Source organism: Lepisosteus platostomus, chromosome 12 (assembly GCF_059453375.1).
Source record: "Lepisosteus platostomus isolate fLepPlt1 chromosome 12, fLepPlt1.hap1, whole genome shotgun sequence".
In the NCBI taxonomy this organism is placed as follows: domain Eukaryota; kingdom Metazoa; phylum Chordata; class Actinopteri; order Semionotiformes; family Lepisosteidae; genus Lepisosteus; species Lepisosteus platostomus.
In genome coordinates this window covers 42,390,482-42,410,288 of record NC_142622.1, presented here as the reverse complement: position 1 = coordinate 42,410,288, position 19,807 = coordinate 42,390,482, and the positions used below count along the sequence as shown (strand labels likewise).

The 19,807-nt window shown below is 40.1% G+C and overlaps 1 protein-coding gene across 2 annotated transcripts; it reads right to left on the bottom strand.

Annotated features, from left to right (window-relative positions):
• Positions 1 to 383: 383 nt before the first annotated feature.
• Positions 384 to 13,353, bottom strand: tbx20 (T-box transcription factor 20). Of its 2 annotated transcripts, none has more exons than XM_088602064.1 (8): positions 12,957 to 13,353; positions 11,372 to 11,606; positions 9,163 to 9,327; positions 8,524 to 8,632; positions 6,252 to 6,410; positions 5,904 to 5,980; positions 3,949 to 4,061; positions 384 to 3,707 (listed from the first exon to the last, which is right to left on the bottom strand). In XM_088602064.1, exons 1-8 carry the CDS (start codon positions 13,081 to 13,083, stop codon positions 3,367 to 3,369), a joined length of 1,326 nt encoding a protein of 441 aa, XP_088458190.1. In that variant the 5' UTR covers positions 13,084 to 13,353; the 3' UTR covers positions 384 to 3,366. The 2 variants fall into 2 exon arrangements, with proteins under 2 accessions (XP_088458190.1, XP_088458189.1); XM_088602063.1 differs by having other exon boundaries at positions 3,949 to 4,065; positions 5,905 to 5,980.
• Positions 13,354 to 19,807: the final 6,454 nt, after the last annotated feature.

Sequence of the window (19,807 nt, the reverse complement as noted above, 5' to 3'; positions counted from 1 at the left end):
ATCAACTGCTGGGCTGCTCTTTGTCATATTGGCCTGTTTTCTGGGTCAGTAACGATAGTCATGCCCTGATTGACTTTGCAGTTGGAACACTTAAACTTTAGTTGCATTCAAAATTTCCCATATCACTAATGGATTTTGACCGGAAAAACACAGTAGCAACACATTCTTTTTCAGTAATTATTAGTCAGCCTTTTGAAAAAGTGAATAAGCGTCTGTTCAACCAGACGTACTTTGCATATGACATGACATTGTGACTGTTTTAGTCATTAGATTTCTAATGTTGTTGTCCATTCTACTGTAAACATTTGTTGACTGCAATGAAACATTTCAGAATCCAATAAGACACCCCTATCTGCATAGGCCTTCAATAGAAAACACTGACCTCTTTTTGTGATTTTATTCCTTACAAATAACATCTATTTTTAGTGCTTCCAATATTACATAACAATGCATTATCATTTCAAGAGCAGAAATAAATATATTGCACTTTTAAAAAACAAAATCGTATTCGATGTTGCTCCATTTTTTGAATATATTGTACAGAAAAACAGTTTTTATACATCTGTTTCCAATGCAACAGATTTGCTCACACAATGCACTATCCACAAAGTACAAGAAACAGGGATCTGCAGTACAGTTATGGTGCATTGCATTCAAAGAAATCAGTTTCACCTGAAAAAAAAACAACAACTTTGGTTTGAAGTGTTCTAACTTTGATATTTACACTATTATTACACTAAAAATAGCAGCCAGTATGAAAATATATTTCATTTGATGTTCTTTCTTTTCCATTGAGGAACCCAAAATGAAGAAATATGGTACTGGTATAAATGCTGTTCACCAAGGCAGCAGTAAAGAGGTTGATTCCTGTTCACAAGTTTTCTTTAGCTTATTAAGAATTGTTTTTTTTTTAAGTTATTGATTAAATTATCACGAGGGTTGTTCAGATTTTACATGCTTTTCACACATACGGCAAGGGTGTGGGCTGTTGTTAATATTTAACATTTCCTGTATAGTCCGTAATTGTAGACAGCAGTCACAGCATTCAATTTGGTAAAAGCAGCAGTGCTCCTGCAGTGAAGCTGAAACAGATAACTAACTTGAAACAGAACCAAAACATGACTCTTGTACAGTTTTTGGTTTATATAGGGTACTTTACATATTTCATGTATCAATTAAAAGCCAGCTATGATAAAGTACAAGATGAATTAACATGAAACATCTCTGTAACAGCAATCCTAGAAGCACTCAGGGCTGTTCCTGTTCTTCCTCAAAGGCCGTCTTACAAAGAGGCCAAACTCTTTTCACACAAATCTATAAACCAGCAAACTGGGGAGTCAATAGGATATTTAGTGCTGCTGATTTGCTGTGGTGTCAGACATCTCTGCTTCGGCACTGTTTTTACAAGCTTCTTGTGTGTTTATCTCGAACTGTAAAAACTTCTTATGAACAAGTCATTCATCTATAATGCCAATTACAGGGGCATCTGAGCACTTCACAATTTCAGAATGGACATTAAATTAAGAGCACACAACAGATTCGTGCTTCCTTATGGCTGAGATATTCTTCTATAGAGAAACAGTTTTCCTTGCAACACTCTGACATCAAAATGGTGGAATAATGGAATTGAAATTCACACAGTTACTTGGATCTCATTGGGGCTTTGTTGTTAAGTATGTTGAGGTCATCCAGAAAGCGGGAGGCAGAGAAAAATAAAAATAACCTAAATCAAGAAACACACAATCCTCTAACCCCGCTGGTTAACACGCTGATTATGAATAACCGCAGCCCTTGAGGAAAGAGACAATTGAGATTAATCAATTCTGGTGCAGATTTCCTCCTAGAAGATCTGGGAACAGCTTGAGATATTTAGAGGCCACCCAGTGGATGAACACACTGCAGAAACCAACAGCTGCTGTCACAAGCACAGCACTTGTGGGTCTCTACCTGCATCCAGGTTGGAGGTAGAGATTCATTCACATCACGGATTTAGGGCACTGAACAGTAACTGCAACAGAAACCACTGCTGAATTGCAATTTAATAATGAAATTCTTAAAGGAATCTCAGCGAATGACTTGCCAGTCAGGGGGTGCTGCTTAAATTCCAAGGCTTGTGAGCAATGATGATTTATGATGTCATATCATATTCCAAAAAGTAAATTAATAATCATGACATTAGCGGGGCAAGATGTTTACAATGTCTAAGCTGAATCCAGTTTCCTTAAGGTATAATGCGTCCTTAAAAAATAACGGCTGAATTCATCATTAGTAGCGTCTATTCTATGATAAGAGAATAAACTCTATTAAAGCAGCAGATTCCTAAAAGAATAGGTTCCGGAACTCTCATCAAAAATAGGAACTGTTTTCATACAGCAATGTCACGTTCAGGTTCATCTGCAGGCTACTACCGTTTGAGGGCTTAGGAGTTATTCAGGCTTGTTCAAACTTATCTGCGAAAGGACTGCTTTAGGAGCCCAGATGCTGGATCAGCTCACAACGGTAGTTCAAAGATGATCTGACATTTTACATGGGCCAAAATTAGCACCGTGTGCGTCAGCTTCAGGAAAATATAACTGTCACTATAGAATGAACATGATAAGACCGGGGGAGGAATGTTAAAGAATTAAGGGCCTCTGATTCCAATAACTGGCATTCCTATAACAATGCAATGTAATATCCTAGAATACAGAAAGACAATGCACAAAATGCCTATTCTTTTATCATATTAAAACCTCTTAGTTTCCTGTTTGGGAGAATCGAACCGGGAGATGGTTGAAATCGAGAATCCGCCGGGCTCTGGAGACAGTAGGCTTGAGCGTGCTCCCCGTCGGACTCCGGCTGCGCTGGACCGACTGTCTGTGCTCCGTAGTGCATTTGGTTTCACACGTCCCGCGACACAAACCACCCCCCGGCATTAAATAAAGAAAACACGGAAAGATCCACAGCGCGCTGCCTCTGGGGGGGGGGTGGGTCGAGCTCGGGAGTCAGTTTTAACGGCGTGAAGACGGGTGGAAATCCTTCAGAGGAACGTTGTCGGCAAAGGCAACAGCCCCTCCTGTGCGCCTCGTACACCCTGTGGAATGGCTCCACATCACCAGCTCGCGTTCGCTGCGTCCGTAAGCACCACCGGCTTGTCCCCTGTTCAGGCCACGGAGTACGGCCGGCAAGCAAGGCAGAAGAACAGCTGTTTTCTGAAGGTTCAGGCAGCAGCCAGGTCCCTCGGCAGGAGTCTGAAGGAATCTGCTATCTCCGAGCCCCCCCCGCCGTTCACGGCGCGTCCCGAAACTTGTTCAGAGTCCTCTTCTCGTCCTGCGAGTCTCCCGCCGTCTCCCGGACTCCGGCGGGTCCAGCCGGGGGCGGGGGGGGTCACACGAAGGGGGTCATGACCGTGGAGGGGTGGCGCAGCCCCTGGATGGCGGCGTAGGGCCCCTGCTGGAAGTAGTGGTGGTAGCGGGGCATGTGGAAGGAGGGGAAGGCCGGGCCGCTGCCCTGCATGGAGCCGGACAGGGCCCCGGGGGCCAGGGGCACGCCCAGGCGGCCGTACGGGGGCAGGGAGCCCTGGATGGGGTGGGGCAGGGGGCTGGCGAGGGAGGCCGTGCTGGTGCCCAGGGCCGACAGGGGGGCGGGGGGCTGGAAGCCCGGGAAGCCGGAGGAGGTGGTCACCCAGGAGCTGAGCGACAGGTTCTCCGAGGCGGTGAAGGCCGACCCTGCGGGGGAAAGGGCACACGTTTGATTATCTAACCCACCTAGCTGCAGGCAGATGGTTCCTGGGTTTACAATATCAGCTGAAAACACTTTCCTTATTTCATTTTGCTTTGTCCCACAGTGTTAGGAATCCGAATGCTATTTTCAACAGCAATTTTGACTTTACTGCTGCGATTCTGGAAATGATTTGGAAGTTATGTGTCTCTTATGCTGGGGGCTGGGGTATGAGCGGGTCGGCCTTACCTCTGCTGTGCGGCACGTGTCCTTCCTCTCCCAGGCCTTCGTCTTCGCCAGCATACGTCCGGATCGGCGATCGCGCGTAGGAGTGCTTGTGGATCAAACTCTCCACACTTTCCCTACAGCAGGAACCAAAAAACAAACCAAAATATTTCTGCCGGTACACACCTGAGGCCATCGCTGAAGACCTGTTCGCTTTCCTATCTCTTCTTACATTGACGGTCGAATGCTTACTGACAGCTGGGCAGCTAACAGAGCAATCTTTCAGGGTGCACTGTGACGTCCAGGGCTACATTTTGTCTGCACAGACCTTTTTCGCTGACAGTCAATTGATTTCTGCAAGGTATTCTTGTTCGAACGCACAAAAAAAGTGCTCTAAGCAGCTTTCGATGCCTGTTTAAAGACTGCAGGTGATGTGGAGCTCACAGACAGACACAAGATTTTGGTAGGCTCATTTTAAGATATTTATTGAAAAGAACAGCAGCGTTTTAGTGAATACACTCAGCCTCATACATATTGCTTAATATCTTGATAACTGCAGAGATACTCAAAAGCTTCCTTATGCACTAATTGATGACAGTCATACCTCTAGCACAAATGGCAAGTGGTCATAAGTGCTAAACAGAGTCTGTGAATGCCATCTGTAAAGTACTAATCTTGATACGTCAAATTACCACTCCTTTGACTGGCAATTGAATTCTCAATTATTTTTTTCCACATTTACTTGGTGTATCAGGCTCTTACGCTCTTACATCTGGTATACAAACAACATGAGGTTGTGAGATCTCCTGAAGCCTTTGAAATCCGCAGACACGTGTACATAGCGCGCACTGCACTGCCTGCTAACTGCATTACCCCCGGATTAGTCTTTGAGACAGCCGACTTGTAAATCCTGGACAAGAATGTTTTACATTATTAAAGCCATACATTTATATTAGCTTCCCAATTAGGTTAGGAAAGTGCAATTTCTGTCAGCATGTAATATAAATATGTGTGTTTTTATCTCAGATCTGTTCAAAAAACAGCCTCACCGGACAGCCAATACGAGCTGTTTTCAATCAGTTACTGGAACCAATTGAATTACATCATGTTTTAGTGCAGTAACTGACTCCAGACTAATACAATTTCTTCAGGTCTCTAAAGATCAATTGATCAGATTTAATTTGTAGCCCCAAAGAATTATTTATTTTTGGAGGGGGGAGTTTGGGTGGCGGTGAGGACCTGATAACCCACTGATTTAAACAGTCCTTGTTCTGAAACAGGGCTAGACGGGAGCTCACTTGTGGACGTTAGCTCTAAAGTCCTAGCTGGTTCTCATCATGATTTACAGCTTTTAAAATTCGTTTAAGTGGGACTTAAACCCACAAAATCTATCTTTGCTTTTTTTTTTTTTTTGCTTTCTTGGCTAATATCAAATTATGGAGGAAATTTGAAAATTAGATGGATCTCATACTTCCCTGATCGTATAAATTAAAAAAAAAATACTATGTTCGATTAATTTCTTAATTTTTTCTCCACAATTATTGAAAGCTTCGTTAGTGTTGTGTATTAACATCTGGTTTGGAGAACACGTTCTGAAGTTTCCAGTTCAAAGGTCAGCGCTGGGGGACAGTATATTTTCTTGTTTATGAAAACGATTTAATTTTGTTGCTTTTTTCTCCTCCACACGTTACACGCACTGACCCTTCTCCATCCCAGACGTATCTAGCTCTGTAAACAGGGTCAGAGGCCTTGGTGAAGATCTGCTTTTCTTTTGGTATAAAACCATACAGATGTTGGAACTGGTTGTCTGGATAGTAGCCATTCGCAGTCAGATGGAACAGCTTATTATCAGCAAGGTTCTGTCAAAACGAAGCCCACACATTCACAGCACTAATGAGAGCTTCTTAAACAGCCCCCTCTCTCCATTTACTCTTCATTTTATCTTATCTGGAGAAGGAAAAACACGAAATTCCCAGTACCTCTCAATGTCTGTCAGCCTGGAGGAGTCTCTGAATCCTTTTGCAAAGGGGTTGCTGTCGATTTTCAGTTTCGTTATCTGCACGGGAAAAGCAAAACACCAGGATTACTGTACCTTCCAGAATCATTCTCAAATGCTTACAGAGACTAAACCGTGAAAAAATTAGAAACTCTCCCGATTCTCAAAGCCAGAAGCAGACTGAAGCAAATAGCTTCTGGTATTTGGTTACTGGCAACTGGCAATGTCATTTTCCTTTCTCTTTCAGCCATCCAGCAAAAATGATTTGATTGCTCGTGACAAGAGAATCCGAGCCCTGAAAACGATGAACATCCACTGAATGCTGACTCACTAGCTGGTTCTGATATGCTGTGACCGCAGTGAACACAGTCTCTGTGAAGATGAAGGTCCTGAACTCTTCAGACTTCAGGTTGAGCAGAGAGGCCGTGTGATCTTTCTTCTTAATGATGTGAACCCTGGGCTGGTACTTGTGCATGGAGTTTAAAATGATCTAACAAACAAAAACAGAGGAAGCAGAGAGAATGACTTCATCGGATGAAATCAAGTAGACGACATTGTTAGCCTTGTGCCTCTGAACAAATCTTGTACCACGGGATGGAGAAAAATATTTTGGACGGGATTTCATGTGAACATAAGAACGCGAGAAAGGTTACAAAGAAGAATCCATCCAGCAAATATAATTCAGCCACCGTACCATCTTTCTGAAACTCTCCAGGAGTCACCTCAGAGTATTACTACCTCAGACAGCATCTGGCCCCGAAGACCGACTGCGGTTTGTAAATAAGAGCCAAATTACCAACCAGCAAGACAGCAATTGCAATGCAGTTCCCCGATAGCCTGATTTTAAACAAATAGGCACCTTAAGTGTCTGAAAGGAGATCAAAGATATGACCCGTTTCGTCTTTGTAACCATTCGCCGTTTTGCTGCCCAGCTACTCGCTTACTGAAAACGTTGAACTTTGGAATCTTCTGTCTCATTCATCGGGATATGTTCTGCTCTCAAAACAGCTTATTGATCTTGAAAGGGGGCACCATTTAAAATTTTTTGTAAGGCTTCCTAAGAGGGGTGAGGTGGAGGGGGGGTTAAAAACTTAAAGCTGATAGATTTAAACACAAATACTTAAGTTCATTCCTTCGTCAGACAGTACGTTTTTAGTGCAGTAACGTTTTTATTTTTTTATTTGAAATGTTTTCTCATTTTTTGTCAATGTTGAAGAAATGTGACATTGACCTTAAAGAGATAAAAAAGCAGAAACTAAATCCACACGATCGGAGAAAACACAGAAAAGCGTTTATTTCAATTTTTGGACTTTCCCATCTTAAACATTGTGGCACTCTTAGGTAAAGGAATAATATCATATAGCCTGTAAAGTCTAATTTTTCCACCGGCACGAAGCCGCTCGATACATTTTTGCCGTTATCTTAGTGACCTGTCACTATCATTTACATTCTTTTTATTTTTGTTGAATTTAAATATAAAGGCTTTTAAAACAGATTATTAGAAAACAGCTAACATTTCTAGCACATTTTGGTCAAACACAGGCCTTCCCCAATTAAATGACCTCACATCTCACCCCGTAATTAATATCCATGATTGACATTAATGGTCAACGCCTGACGCCGATAACGCAAGTGATCGTTGATGTGGAAGAGAGTCGGCAAAGATCAGAAACGAAAGACGAACTAGTGCTGATTTTGTATATTCTCGCAGTTTGAAATATGACGTATTGCAGGGAAACTTGAAACTATTTGATAGTTGCTCATAGTAGTCAAGTAATCAGCACTTACGGGAAAATTGGCTTTGAAGTAAAATGCTTTTAGATGTAAGCTAATAAATGCAATGGACTGCATTAAGAACCTGTCCAAGGAAGATTTTAATCTTTACATCCTGTTTCCCTTAATGCACTGATTACTTGAGTATCCATAGCAACCGTTAGAGAGTACCGGGCTATAGTTAAATTCGATTATTTTGCTCTTGATGAAGCAGAAGTGGAATTCTAACGTTTTCCAAGCAAACAAACAAACAATAAAAAAAAACAGCCTTATCAGGCAAGAATCTGGGTACACGATAACACCGGAACATAATTTGACCTGTGTGTTCTTCAGGCACGTTAATTTGTAAGTGTTGTTTTTAAGGGACACTACCGTGAAGTAACGCGTCCGCCATTAAGTAGGGAATCGTTAACACCAGCAGCAGACCTACAGTACGCTGTATACTGCATATTGTATTAGCCTAGTGATGGCGATTGAAGATGGACAATAAGATTAACCGTCTTTAAACAGCTTCGTGATAACAGATACTGTGCACCCAAATCCTAAGAATATAATATATTCCCTACATTTAAAATAGAAGCTAATTAAAAGACGAATTAAGCTTCCTACAGTAGACGTAACAAGTGCTAGAAATTATAGAGACATCATTCAATTTTTAAAATACGCACACATATGACAACAAAATGCAAATGGCAAGTGTTATGATACCGTACATCATTTCATTATATTGAGCTGGGTTATATCACTTTCTTGTTTTCATGACTTGCACCTCGAAAAGAGATTTTTTTTAAATCCATGCACACTTGCATGCCTCACCAACCGCCACGTACATGGCCGTGTTGATCCAGCTCGTTGTTGGTAAGCTTGACCTTTTCAAAGGAAACCATTTGTTTCAGTAGCTGTTCTCCGGTAAAAGGTGAGTCCGGGTGAACGTACAGCCTGAAAAACACCACATAGCAAAGGTTACGTCGATACAAATCCCGTGCTTTGAGTGCACCGTCAACACCTACAGTATGGGGAACTTAATTCTTTAAGCATTAGTTTCAAAGCTGAAGCATTTGCTACAACCATTTCTTGCTTCTCGTCAGTGTAAGTTTCATGCTTTTCAACTGTCTGGTTTGGTGGTCCCCCTCCCCTTTTTTTTTACTACAGCGTGTTTATGTCAATATCAATTCGTGTCATCAGGGTATTCTCAAACGGCTCGCAACCCTCGACTTCGAGAGGTCTCTCAGCCTCTACGGACTCCGTGGGACGCCTCCTGCCCCTTCCTGTCCGTCTGCTAAATTCATCAACCGGGCGCTGTGGCCCTGCTGCGCGTTCATCAGGTGTCCTACTCCCTACCGCCTGAACGGCACGGCCGACGTGCGGCAGTAGCCTCCTTAGTCAAGACGAGAGACTCTGGGAGTGTCTCAGGGTAGCAAGAGGAAATGAAAGGGAGCAGTTTTATCTGACTGCCGAGGAACACACACCGTGCAGGCAGGGGGGGGTCTGCTTTCCCAGCCACTAGCCAAGATGATCTGTGGTAGGCGTATCGGTATCTCTTGTTGTCCACGGGAACGATGTCCATCAGCACGATGTACTTGGCGTCCGGGTCAACCCCGGAGAAGGACACACGGATGGTCGGGAACATTCTCCTGCAATAGGGAGAGAGTAAAAAAAAACGGACCGCCGAGTTGAGAGACTGACCTGGAAGAAACTCAACATAAAGAACAGCTTACCCACGCCTATCTAGGAATACTGGTGCCTAAAGATGGATTTTTTTCCTCCACTTTTTGTGACCGTACTGTGGTTATGAATGAGATATTCCGTGCAGCATATTAAAAGCGCTTTTTAGTATTTACAACCCGTTTAACACTCCGTTGTGTATTTTAGCAACAGGTGTAAACGCGAAACTATATTATCAAACGGGAAACATCATAAAAAAATATAACCGCGTTTATAACAACCAAAAGGATTTAGGCGTACACAAAATATTCCTTCAAATTGTTTACTGCGTATACACAATTACTGATACATACGTGAAGTGCTAATGGAGATAATATGGCCTAATGAGGTGCAGTAGATGAATTACTAACAAAGCAATTAAGTGTCAGAATGTGTAAAAACAGAGCAGAAAACTCAACACCTGGTAAAGTTTGAACAACAGTTTGAACAACACAGAAAACGACCAATAAGTATTCACTGTACACAGGGACAGAAGAAATATAGGGAAGATCGTGATCTCGTATTAAGATTTAATTATTGTATTTAACACGACAGACGTTTTTGTATAAACTTAATTTAAACAGATATTATCGTAGTATAATATATATATATAATTGCTAAACAAATAATGGTTATATTATAAGATATTATATATAGCATATATATATTTTACATAGCATATACTGTAATGATAGAGAATTCCTCGAAGGGTTTCTCCAGATCTTGTAACGTTTTTGTTTTCTCATCGATATGAAAATAAGAACTGAGCTAAAAGCAAAACAAATAATTATTAGCAGGAAAAATGTATTTTGTTTCAAAGGGCTTGTGTTTATTTTTCTGTCATGTAACTATCTGCTAAATATACAGTGTAACCCGTAATATGCGTAAAATTCCTAGTGATTTCGCCGTTTACATTTATTTTCTCAATTAGTTACCAATTTTTCGCCGTTATTCTACTTATTTTGCAATAAGCGTGGTTTTAAATTAAAGTTAATTAAAAGTTAAATTCGTTATTTGTTATTTGTTATAATAATAATAATAATAATAATAATAATAATAATAATAATAATAATAATATTCTAAGATTAGCAGTATAAACAGAAAATACCTGGTTTACTATGTAAAATTGATAATTTAATCTTTAAATTATTGTTGTTGCTTCTGAAATCTCTTCATTAGGTATGTTATACCATATTTAATTAGTGGCTACCTTATATACATTTACTTAACGGTATTCTTAAATTTAAAGAAAAATGCTTCAAATCCGATCCAACCTATGCCATGTCATTAGCTTTTTTTTGTTAACCTGGTCATTTTATATAATCTTTCTGCCATAACAATTTGTTTTTATCGATAGTTGATCTACACAGCGTCACTTCTATTCTCAAATTAAAAAAAGAACAAAATATTCATAAAATACTCAGAAATACGCGGTATAGTCTATAAGGTTACCCTTTTCACAATGCAAGACACCATGTGTGCCCATTCATCTACAGTACATTTCCCTGCGCATGAAAGTGTTAAAAAAATGTTCCACCTGTCAAACGTGTTTCAAAGTTTATTTAAATCTGCTTGGATTAGAAGAATTTACCTGTATAGATCACGTGTGTTTAGTTTGCAGAACAATTTGCAACACTTCTTAAACCGCGCAATTCTAGCGCAGGTCGAGTACTGTAGTTCGTTTTAAAAGTTACAGCACTTGGTGACTGACTTTTTGTATTTTAGTGTGGTGCTGAAAATGCCCCGTCACCTGTGTACAGGAAGCTTTTCGTTATTTTCTTTCAGTTTCTACCCTCGTTATTTTTTTCGTCTGATTTCTCTCGTCTCTGCTTCCACAATCATCAAAGAAGCTAGGCTCTAGGTGTTTGCTGACGGAGTTCATTCGCGGTACCAGGTTATTTTTCTGAAGAATTCTAGGAGTTTAAGGTGGTCCTGGATAAGACCTTAAATTGTATTCAGATGAGTGCCTCTTACCTCCCAGATTTTGTAATGATCATTTCCGTGCCAAGCTCGTGGAATTTGTCCCAGAGCTCCTTGGTCTCTAGGCTGCACGAAATTTTGGCCATTTCCTCGCTGGGTACACTCGGGGTCGTGGGGATCAGCGGTTCGGTACATATCTGAGGCGGGTTCCCACTGAAATCCCCGTGAGGGTCCAGTCCAGACAGGTCACCCAGAGTCTGGCTGCAGGACGATTTCTCCACAAATTGTTCTGGGTGAAGAAGAAAGACAATCAACACATTAAACAGGTCATCTCAGTTCCAACAAGAGGAAGCGAACACCAGTTACGACAGTACCTTTGAAAGGCAGGCTAGAAGACGCATATATCCATATAAATGTTGCAATTCTTAGATTGTCTTGGTTTTAGAGGAAAAACGTCGCAGTCGACAGTCCTTGTTTATGACCTGATTCACGGGGATCGATTGTACTTTTCTCTTTCTCGTACTGAAATTCAGCATGTTTTGAAACAGAACAATTCGTTACACTTAAACTTTGCTTCTGTCACTCATCAGCGTGGAAATCGGTAAATCTTAAATCATGTGTTCAGCCTTAGCTTTCTGTAGGGAAATATTACACGGCTTGTCCTTGACATTACAACTGTAAAATCTTTTTTTCTTAAGTGTTTGGATATATAAAATGATAAACAGTTGTGCTGAAAGCCACTTCTGTGTTCTCAAAACCCCTAAAATCAACACGAACTACGAATTCACGCTTACTTACGGTAGCTTTATGATAGGAGTCTTGCAGGAACATTTAAACCACTCCTAACACATTTAGCTTTGTAGTGAATTCTCTTTTTCAATATGTTGCTTTTTAAAATAATCTAATAATCTGTCATTTTGAATTACAGTAAAGCTTTCTCTGTGTCATATATTTAAGATATTTTAACAACAAAAAACACCGCAGTGACAATGATCCCTAAGGACAAATACATTTTTGGTTCTCCTATGTGAAGACACAATACATATAATAAGCATTAATTAACTAGCGGTAGTAATTTCCTATTTTGCCTACCTTTGTACAGTAAAATGTAGAATATTATGACAGCGTTGTACGATGTTGTTTTTAATTTTGACAGAGGTACATGAGATACATGTATCGAACAGAGAGCTGTCCTGGCTTCATCATTCACCGAGACATTGACATGAGTTAAAAGACACTGCCCTGTAAGGGGGATGCTTGGAAGACGATTTCCAAGTATAGAATTCGTATAAAATTAGTTTGTGTGTATAAATTATTTTCATTGCTTGTCTTTTTAAACACCAGGCAGAGACTTCTCGTGAAATTAGAGGGCCTCGTAGCTTCTCCCATCCGTTTAATAGCATCGCATTGGAATGATCTTACAGTAGAAGACTGTTATTCGAGTACAATAAACACTTTACTATCCAAGAGCTGTTTCGTTTTTAAAAAAATAAATAAAGGAGAAACGATATATCCCACCATTCAATTTCGGGTTTCTTACAGATTTACTCTATGACGAGCGAGTTTAGGTCTGTTTATTCTTAATCTGCCGACAACACGCGAACCTGGTGTATTGCATTCGTGAGTGCGCAGCACTTACCCAGGGGTTTGATGGTGTTTTCTTCAGCGTCCTTCTCCTTCGTCTTCCCACTTGACATGAGAGCGGCAATAGAAAACGCGTTAGCCCTTGAGGACAGCTGAGGTTTCGGGGAAGAAGTGTACTCCATGACGGGGAGATCAACGGGACTTCTGGTGCGTAGGTAACGCCTGTATGCCCGTCGTATCGCGCAAGGCAGCCTTGCCGTTCAGCCAAGTCTTCGCAACTCTGTAAACGGAAATTAAGTTTAAAGAACAAACTGACACATCTTAATCAGCCTCTGGGAAATGGTGAAGACGTGGCTCATGAAGAAGCATAGTTGTATTTCTCCTCCGCTCCGTGTTTCTGTTCTTTAACCTAGACCGCAGGACCTGCATTGCAAAAGTCGGACACTTTGCACTCCCATTAATTTTAGTGCCTCCACTGGTCCCTATCGGCGACAGCCAATCAGCGCCCTGTGGTCAACGTCACCGGGTTACCCTACCCAACAGGCTCAAGCTCGGCACCGCAGCCTATTAAAAAGCCCTTTCACCATTTTTAACTATCGCGTAAAGACGCGAGGAAATAACCCAACAGCGACCCGGCAACCTATCACACAAGATAGCGCCCTTTGCATAGTGTATAAAACGACTAGTTGCAATTAATGTGTTATTTTAATTGCAGTTACCATATCCTGCCACCACCGTCTGCTACTGTAGTAATAAATGCAAGATAACAACAAAGAACACCACATTTGTAAAGGGCGACATGTATCTACTTTTAACCATGTGTGCATGTTGGTTATTTATTCTGAAGAATTGTAGGAGTTTAAGGTGGTCCTGGACCTTAAATTGTATTCAGATTAGTGCCTCTTACCTCCCAGATTTTGTAATGATCATTTCCGTGCCAACGATTTCATTACTCAATATTAGCATATTTCAATACCAATAGCTTCCATTCGAACGTGATTTATTCCTACATTACGAAGTTGTTATTATTAGCGCACTTAGCAGCTGGTTAAATCATTTCGGACCCGTGTGTTTAGGTCGTGGTACAACTGGAGGTTCAAGACACAAATCCACCGACATAATGTAACTGTAAAGGCAAACGGGCAAACAAAACAGACAAAAAAGGACCTATCCTTATTTGCAGAAAGTTGCCATTCATTCAGGACACTGTACATTGGAAGGACGGGAACAAAGGTTTTTTTTTATTGTCCTACTTTTTTATTGTTCTCCCATGCGTTTTCTATTTTCTGGTCCGAGAAACCGACACACACACACACACACAAAAAAATTGAATGAAAAAAAATGAAAATGAAACATGAAAACGGTCGACCTGTGAAGTGGTCGAGTCTGTTTCTCTCCTCATCGGACTGGGATGCGGCTGCCTGGCAGAGCCCGTGGTCGGAGACTGGCAGACTGGGTTCATGCCCTGCATCCGACACACACCGTCGCACCCTCGTCTGCGCGATGCGCACAGAGACAAGTTTTTACTGTTTTTCCCACAATAATTCAAATATCATGGACAATTGCTAAGTGCCCCGACCCGCCACAAGGGAAGCAGGCCCGTGTTTAGGATAACACACGGTCTCTTCAGTGCGGGATCCGGCAATGATCAAGTAACCTGTTATCAGGATGAAGAAACGTCTGAACATATCGCGTCTTTCTTTTACTGACATCAGCAATCTGAGGTTACAATTTCTACAAATATATATATATATCACACGAAAAATAATATATTGAGCACTAATAAATCTACTACCATCCACAGTCTAACGCTTTTCATTGTTCCGCAAAACAGCCAAGAAATGGATGAAATTTCTGCCCATCATTTTCCGGGGAGCAAGTTCGAGAGACTGGCTACAGGAAAAAGCGACTGTCTTAACGAAAATTTCGCCGCTATCAAGAATACTACCAGCATATCGGTTTTTGCATATCCTGGTGAAACGAAATATGATAACAAATAAAAATATATCCAACTCAACGTGTGAAGAACACAACTTTGTGTTTGTTCCATTGACACTCTCAGATATTTAGATTTGCCCACACGTATATTTCTGTTCATTTAAACATTTAAACGCCAAAAGCATGTTAAATCTGTGTTTTCGGTTTTATTTTTTAAAGTCACATTTTCAGTATAACAGTAGGTTACTGGATGAATCGTCTGGTCTTCTCCAATGCAAAAAAAAACAACAACTTTTTCTTAATAGACTTGCGAATCTAAAATGATCAGTTTTTAAAAAATATAAAATAACGCAGAAGTATTAAAGCACTTCACGGATTTTTGCCTTGATGAGGGAGCTAAGAGAAACGCACGGAATAACTTCTTAAGGTAACGCTGACCTTGCTGTTTCTATAATCATTTACGGGTTGTTATTTTTTTTTTGGTATCCGGTGAGAATCATTATTTTTCCTATTTTTCTTTCTCTTTCAGCCCCAGAGACAAGGAAATGAGTGCCGTCTAGACACCTCCTCAAGGCTCCGTGGGCACGCTTGTTTGCGTGTAATTAATTACTCCGAGCCCTGCGTTCGCTTTCTTGCGTTTTGCGCCTGCTGGCTGGCGCTCAGAAGCATTTGCATGAGCTAATCGGGTCCAAAGACTACAGTCCACCGCTGTACTGGGGAACTACACCCGATACAGTTTCTGACTTTGTCTAATTGTGACAGTAGCACCTTCATTAGGTGTGTGTCATCATGAAGACGCATTTCAACTGCATAACTACCCAACACAATGTAACAGTTGTAGGTTAGCACTCAAAGGACACAGACATACACTTGTGCCGAAAAATGTTCCAAATTTTGATTTTCATTTGAAATGTTCGATAGTAAATATACCGGGGGGGAATAACGACAACTTTATAACACATTTCTTTCTGCACTTAAGAGCAACACCCGCAAATACAGTGGAGTCAAAATTTTATTATTGGATAAATGTAAATATGCCAGCAGCGTTCAATAAAACTAGGAAATAAAATATTAATCATCCACTGTTACTTATGCTAAGAAAACGAGCACTTCAATAGCTATTGGTAGGAACTAACTAGTGGTTTTAGTCAAAAAAGAAAGTTATCCTAGAGTTTTATAGCTTAACAGCATTTTTAGTGTTTTAGTGTTTAATTTCAGTTTAAACAACAACGGACAAACAAAAAAAAGGCAATTTTTATTCTTTATTTTGATCCCTGCGGCGTGTTGTCTATGAATCGTCAGATCTGCCATCCTCTCACCCACAGCAAAGCTGCTACAAAGCTGCGTTGGAGGGAACCGCTGACTTCAGTATTTCGTGGGTGAAGTATCACCTCTTATCCTCAATGTCACCTACTCCGAAAGGTGGATCCTCATATAAGCAAGAGCTAAAGATCTACAGCATTTTAAACCCATTAGGTGACTCCAAAATGCAAATCCAATAGCAGAGATATAATAAGAGAGCTGGGCTGGCAAATTAGATTACCGTCCAATTGCAGGCGGATAATGTGCTAAAAGCTTTCTCACTTAGTGTAACTCCTTATTGAAAATTATTCACACTTTGAGGGCTGCTGTACCGCCGGTAGGAGAGGGGATTCTTAAAGCTACAGGAATCTTAAAACAAATTAGAGCACTGGGTCACTGTCACCAGCCCTGCGTGCTTATGCGTGCGGCGTGGGACGCGTTTTTTTGCTTGCCGATCCACAGCTGATTAAAAATCAGTTCAGGTGTTAAACCCACATTATTTCCTCGTCATCCACCTGGTCAAGGAAGATCTTAATTTGAAGATAATGGAGCAAACAAATTTAAAAAGGCACAATTCCGGGATTATTCTATAAATTGAAATGTAAAACATGTATGCTTTTTAAATGTCGTGTACAACAGCGTTGGCACAAATGATTATAGCAAGAGGCAATGGATGTAAATGATCATTGAATGATTGTAAATGATTATTGTCCCGTTGTCAAAGAGGCGATGGAAACTGCATATTATCCATGCTCATTTTTATATGGTGCGTAACAAAAACGGGGAAAGAGATTAGTATTCTGAGAATCGAGATTCGCAAGCAAATGTACTTGATTATAGTGAATTTCGATTTTAAATGCAACCTAATTTTACCAGAAACTGGAAAATGAGACTGGAGAGTTTGAAAAGCAGTTAATGGCCCTTGTAAGTTGATTTTAAAAACCATATTATTTGCATTCGGATTTAACGTTTTACTGTTTCTACATTTATTTGGCCTGAATTAATTTACAGAGCCTTGAAAGTATTAGGGTTCGTCTTTATATGTGGTTGTAGCTGGGACGTTTTGGTCGCAGAGACGAACGTTCGTGAGTGGTAAAATATTTTTAAAAGCGTGTTGATAATTTCGTTACCTAAGGGGCTCTCGGATTCTCACCGTGTACAGAAGACGAAAGGGGTCTCTTTTGAAGACGTTTGAATGGTTGTTGGATGCAGAGCTCTTGCATGCATTTCAACACTGTGACATCAACTTCTTTAATCAAGTGCCATGTAACTTCTAGCTTACAGATATACATCTGGACATCTTGTGTTTCGGAAAGACGTCCATTCAATACAACCAAATAAAAACGACTCGTTAGACCTTTTAACCAATGACCAATGGATACTAGCGCTGTAAGAGTTGAGTGTTGATTTTGACCATGCACAAATTTCTAACTTAACTTTAAACTTGGCTTTTGTTTAAACCACCGCAACAAAGTTCTAACGAGCCGACACATTTCGAATGAACTCTTAATAACCAAGGGACGTGGAAAAATTCAATTTTGGGGGGGAAACGATTCTTTAACTACAAATATATAACGGTGGCAATAATAAGAAGTCCAAGTCATTATTCTACATCTATTGATCAATCGTTACAAACAATTTATGAGAATAAATTGTAGAAGAAGGTGTAAGTTTAAAAAAAAAACAATTGGTAAAACGCTCCTTAACGAAGATATGCTGTGAACGCAGAGAATATTCGATTATAAACGTGGATATTGCCGTGTGCCAGTCAGAAGACAAAAGTTTATGAATAATCTGTGCATCTTTTTCTGTGACCAAATGAACCTTTCTTTTTTTTTTCTTGCTACGTGGTGCTCTAAGGATGATGTCGCACGCATCCTTTCGGGTTAGGAAATCTAGATTTCACAGGTTCTGTGTAGTTATTTTGTCTGTAAATACGTTCAACTAGTATGCTTTAACAAAGGGATTATTCATCCTAATAGTCTTTATTGCTTTTATTTCTAATAATTTATGAGTCACAAGAAGACGTATGTTGAAAATCAGATTAAAGTTCATCCAAATAAATGCTTAAAAGGCTACAAAACCGGTATTTATGTTTGATTTAAATGTATTTTATCGCGTTTGTCATAATTAACATTTGCGAAGTATATGCCTGTTGATGCTTCATAGTTTTGTGTATGATAAGAAAGAATGTTTAAAATACATGAGATGTTTTAGAGATTTCTGATGGATTTGTTTTTCTCTCTCGTTTTGGATGGGTTTGTAAAACCCGGATAGATCAAAGTCGTTGCCGTAATTCCCAGCTGTAATCGAGAAAACCCAGTGTCCGTTTCTCTGGGGGAGGGAAGAGTTTAAAAAAAAAAGGATGATTGAATTGAATCTCTCGCTAATACCAGGGTAATGAAATGGCTGTTGCTTTCCTGCCTGACGCCTAATCTCTCCACCCAGTGTCGACTTTTATCAAATTAGACTACTACCGTTAAGAGTTGACGAGGGGGCGCAGGGTGACATTACTTCATTAAAAATATCACCGAGAAGCATTTCTGCATCTACATGTGTGTGTGTGTATATCTAAAACTGAACGGTCCATAAAATAATTAACCGGGACCGTCCTTTCTCACTTATTAGACTCAGTTTCCATTTCTAATCCATGAAACGATATGTTGTATCACGGATTCATTTCCCCCACCCCCGAAAAAAATATACTTCTCGTTGCTTTAAAGCTTGTTTTTAAAGTACTATAATGTTATAATGAAAGTGCCAAAAAAAAAACAGATTTAATTTCAAACCTGGGCCTGAAACTGACAATTCAGACTGTGCATTATCCTTGTCATTCTTGTGGGAGACATGGGGGGGACTGTCAGGCGTCACCCTGTATAATATTATATAATATACTGTAAAATTGAGTTAAACTCTATCACGTCTTTATTTTACATTGGTGAAGTGGGTACAGTTTCAGTGAGACTGTTTTGTTGAAACAAAAAAAAATCTTCTAACTCGTTTTATTTGAGTACTAATCCTAAAATTCCAATCGCCAAATATTGACATTACAAACCCATTCTTAATTCAGTCTGAATGGTTCCTTCAACTTGTATGGTTTCATAAGCTCCTTCCAATGAAAACCAGCGTAGGCTGTAGATAGACGCCAGGCGTGTGATAAATGTGCTCAGAGCATTTTGTCTGAAGTGCACACCATGAATATTTATGCTGAATTCCACGACGGATTTTAACAGACAATTACAGTCTAATATGGGAAAAATAGTTGTTGGCCTTGCACTGCTGCCAAAATACATTTATCTATGTTCTCCTTGTTCAAAGTTCCCGGAAACTGAAAGTGAAATTGTATAGAAATGGCACGAAAATTGATTAAGACGTTAAATTTATTTTTAAAAAACAACAACAATTGTCTCAAAATGCTTTTAAATCAGCACGATTAATGAACCGTCCCCGCTTCGAAATAAACACACATGAATCAACGTGTTCCATATTCTTGAGAAAACACGAGGTCCCGATTTTTTTTCTTTACCCAGTGACAACATTTTTCACTTGAAAAAGACTTTCAGATGGTCTTTTAAAAAGACAGATTTTTTTTCCCCAGTCGCTTCCATTTAGACTACAACTTCAGTTCAAACTTCTCGAGTTTTTTTGTAAAAAAAAAACATTTTA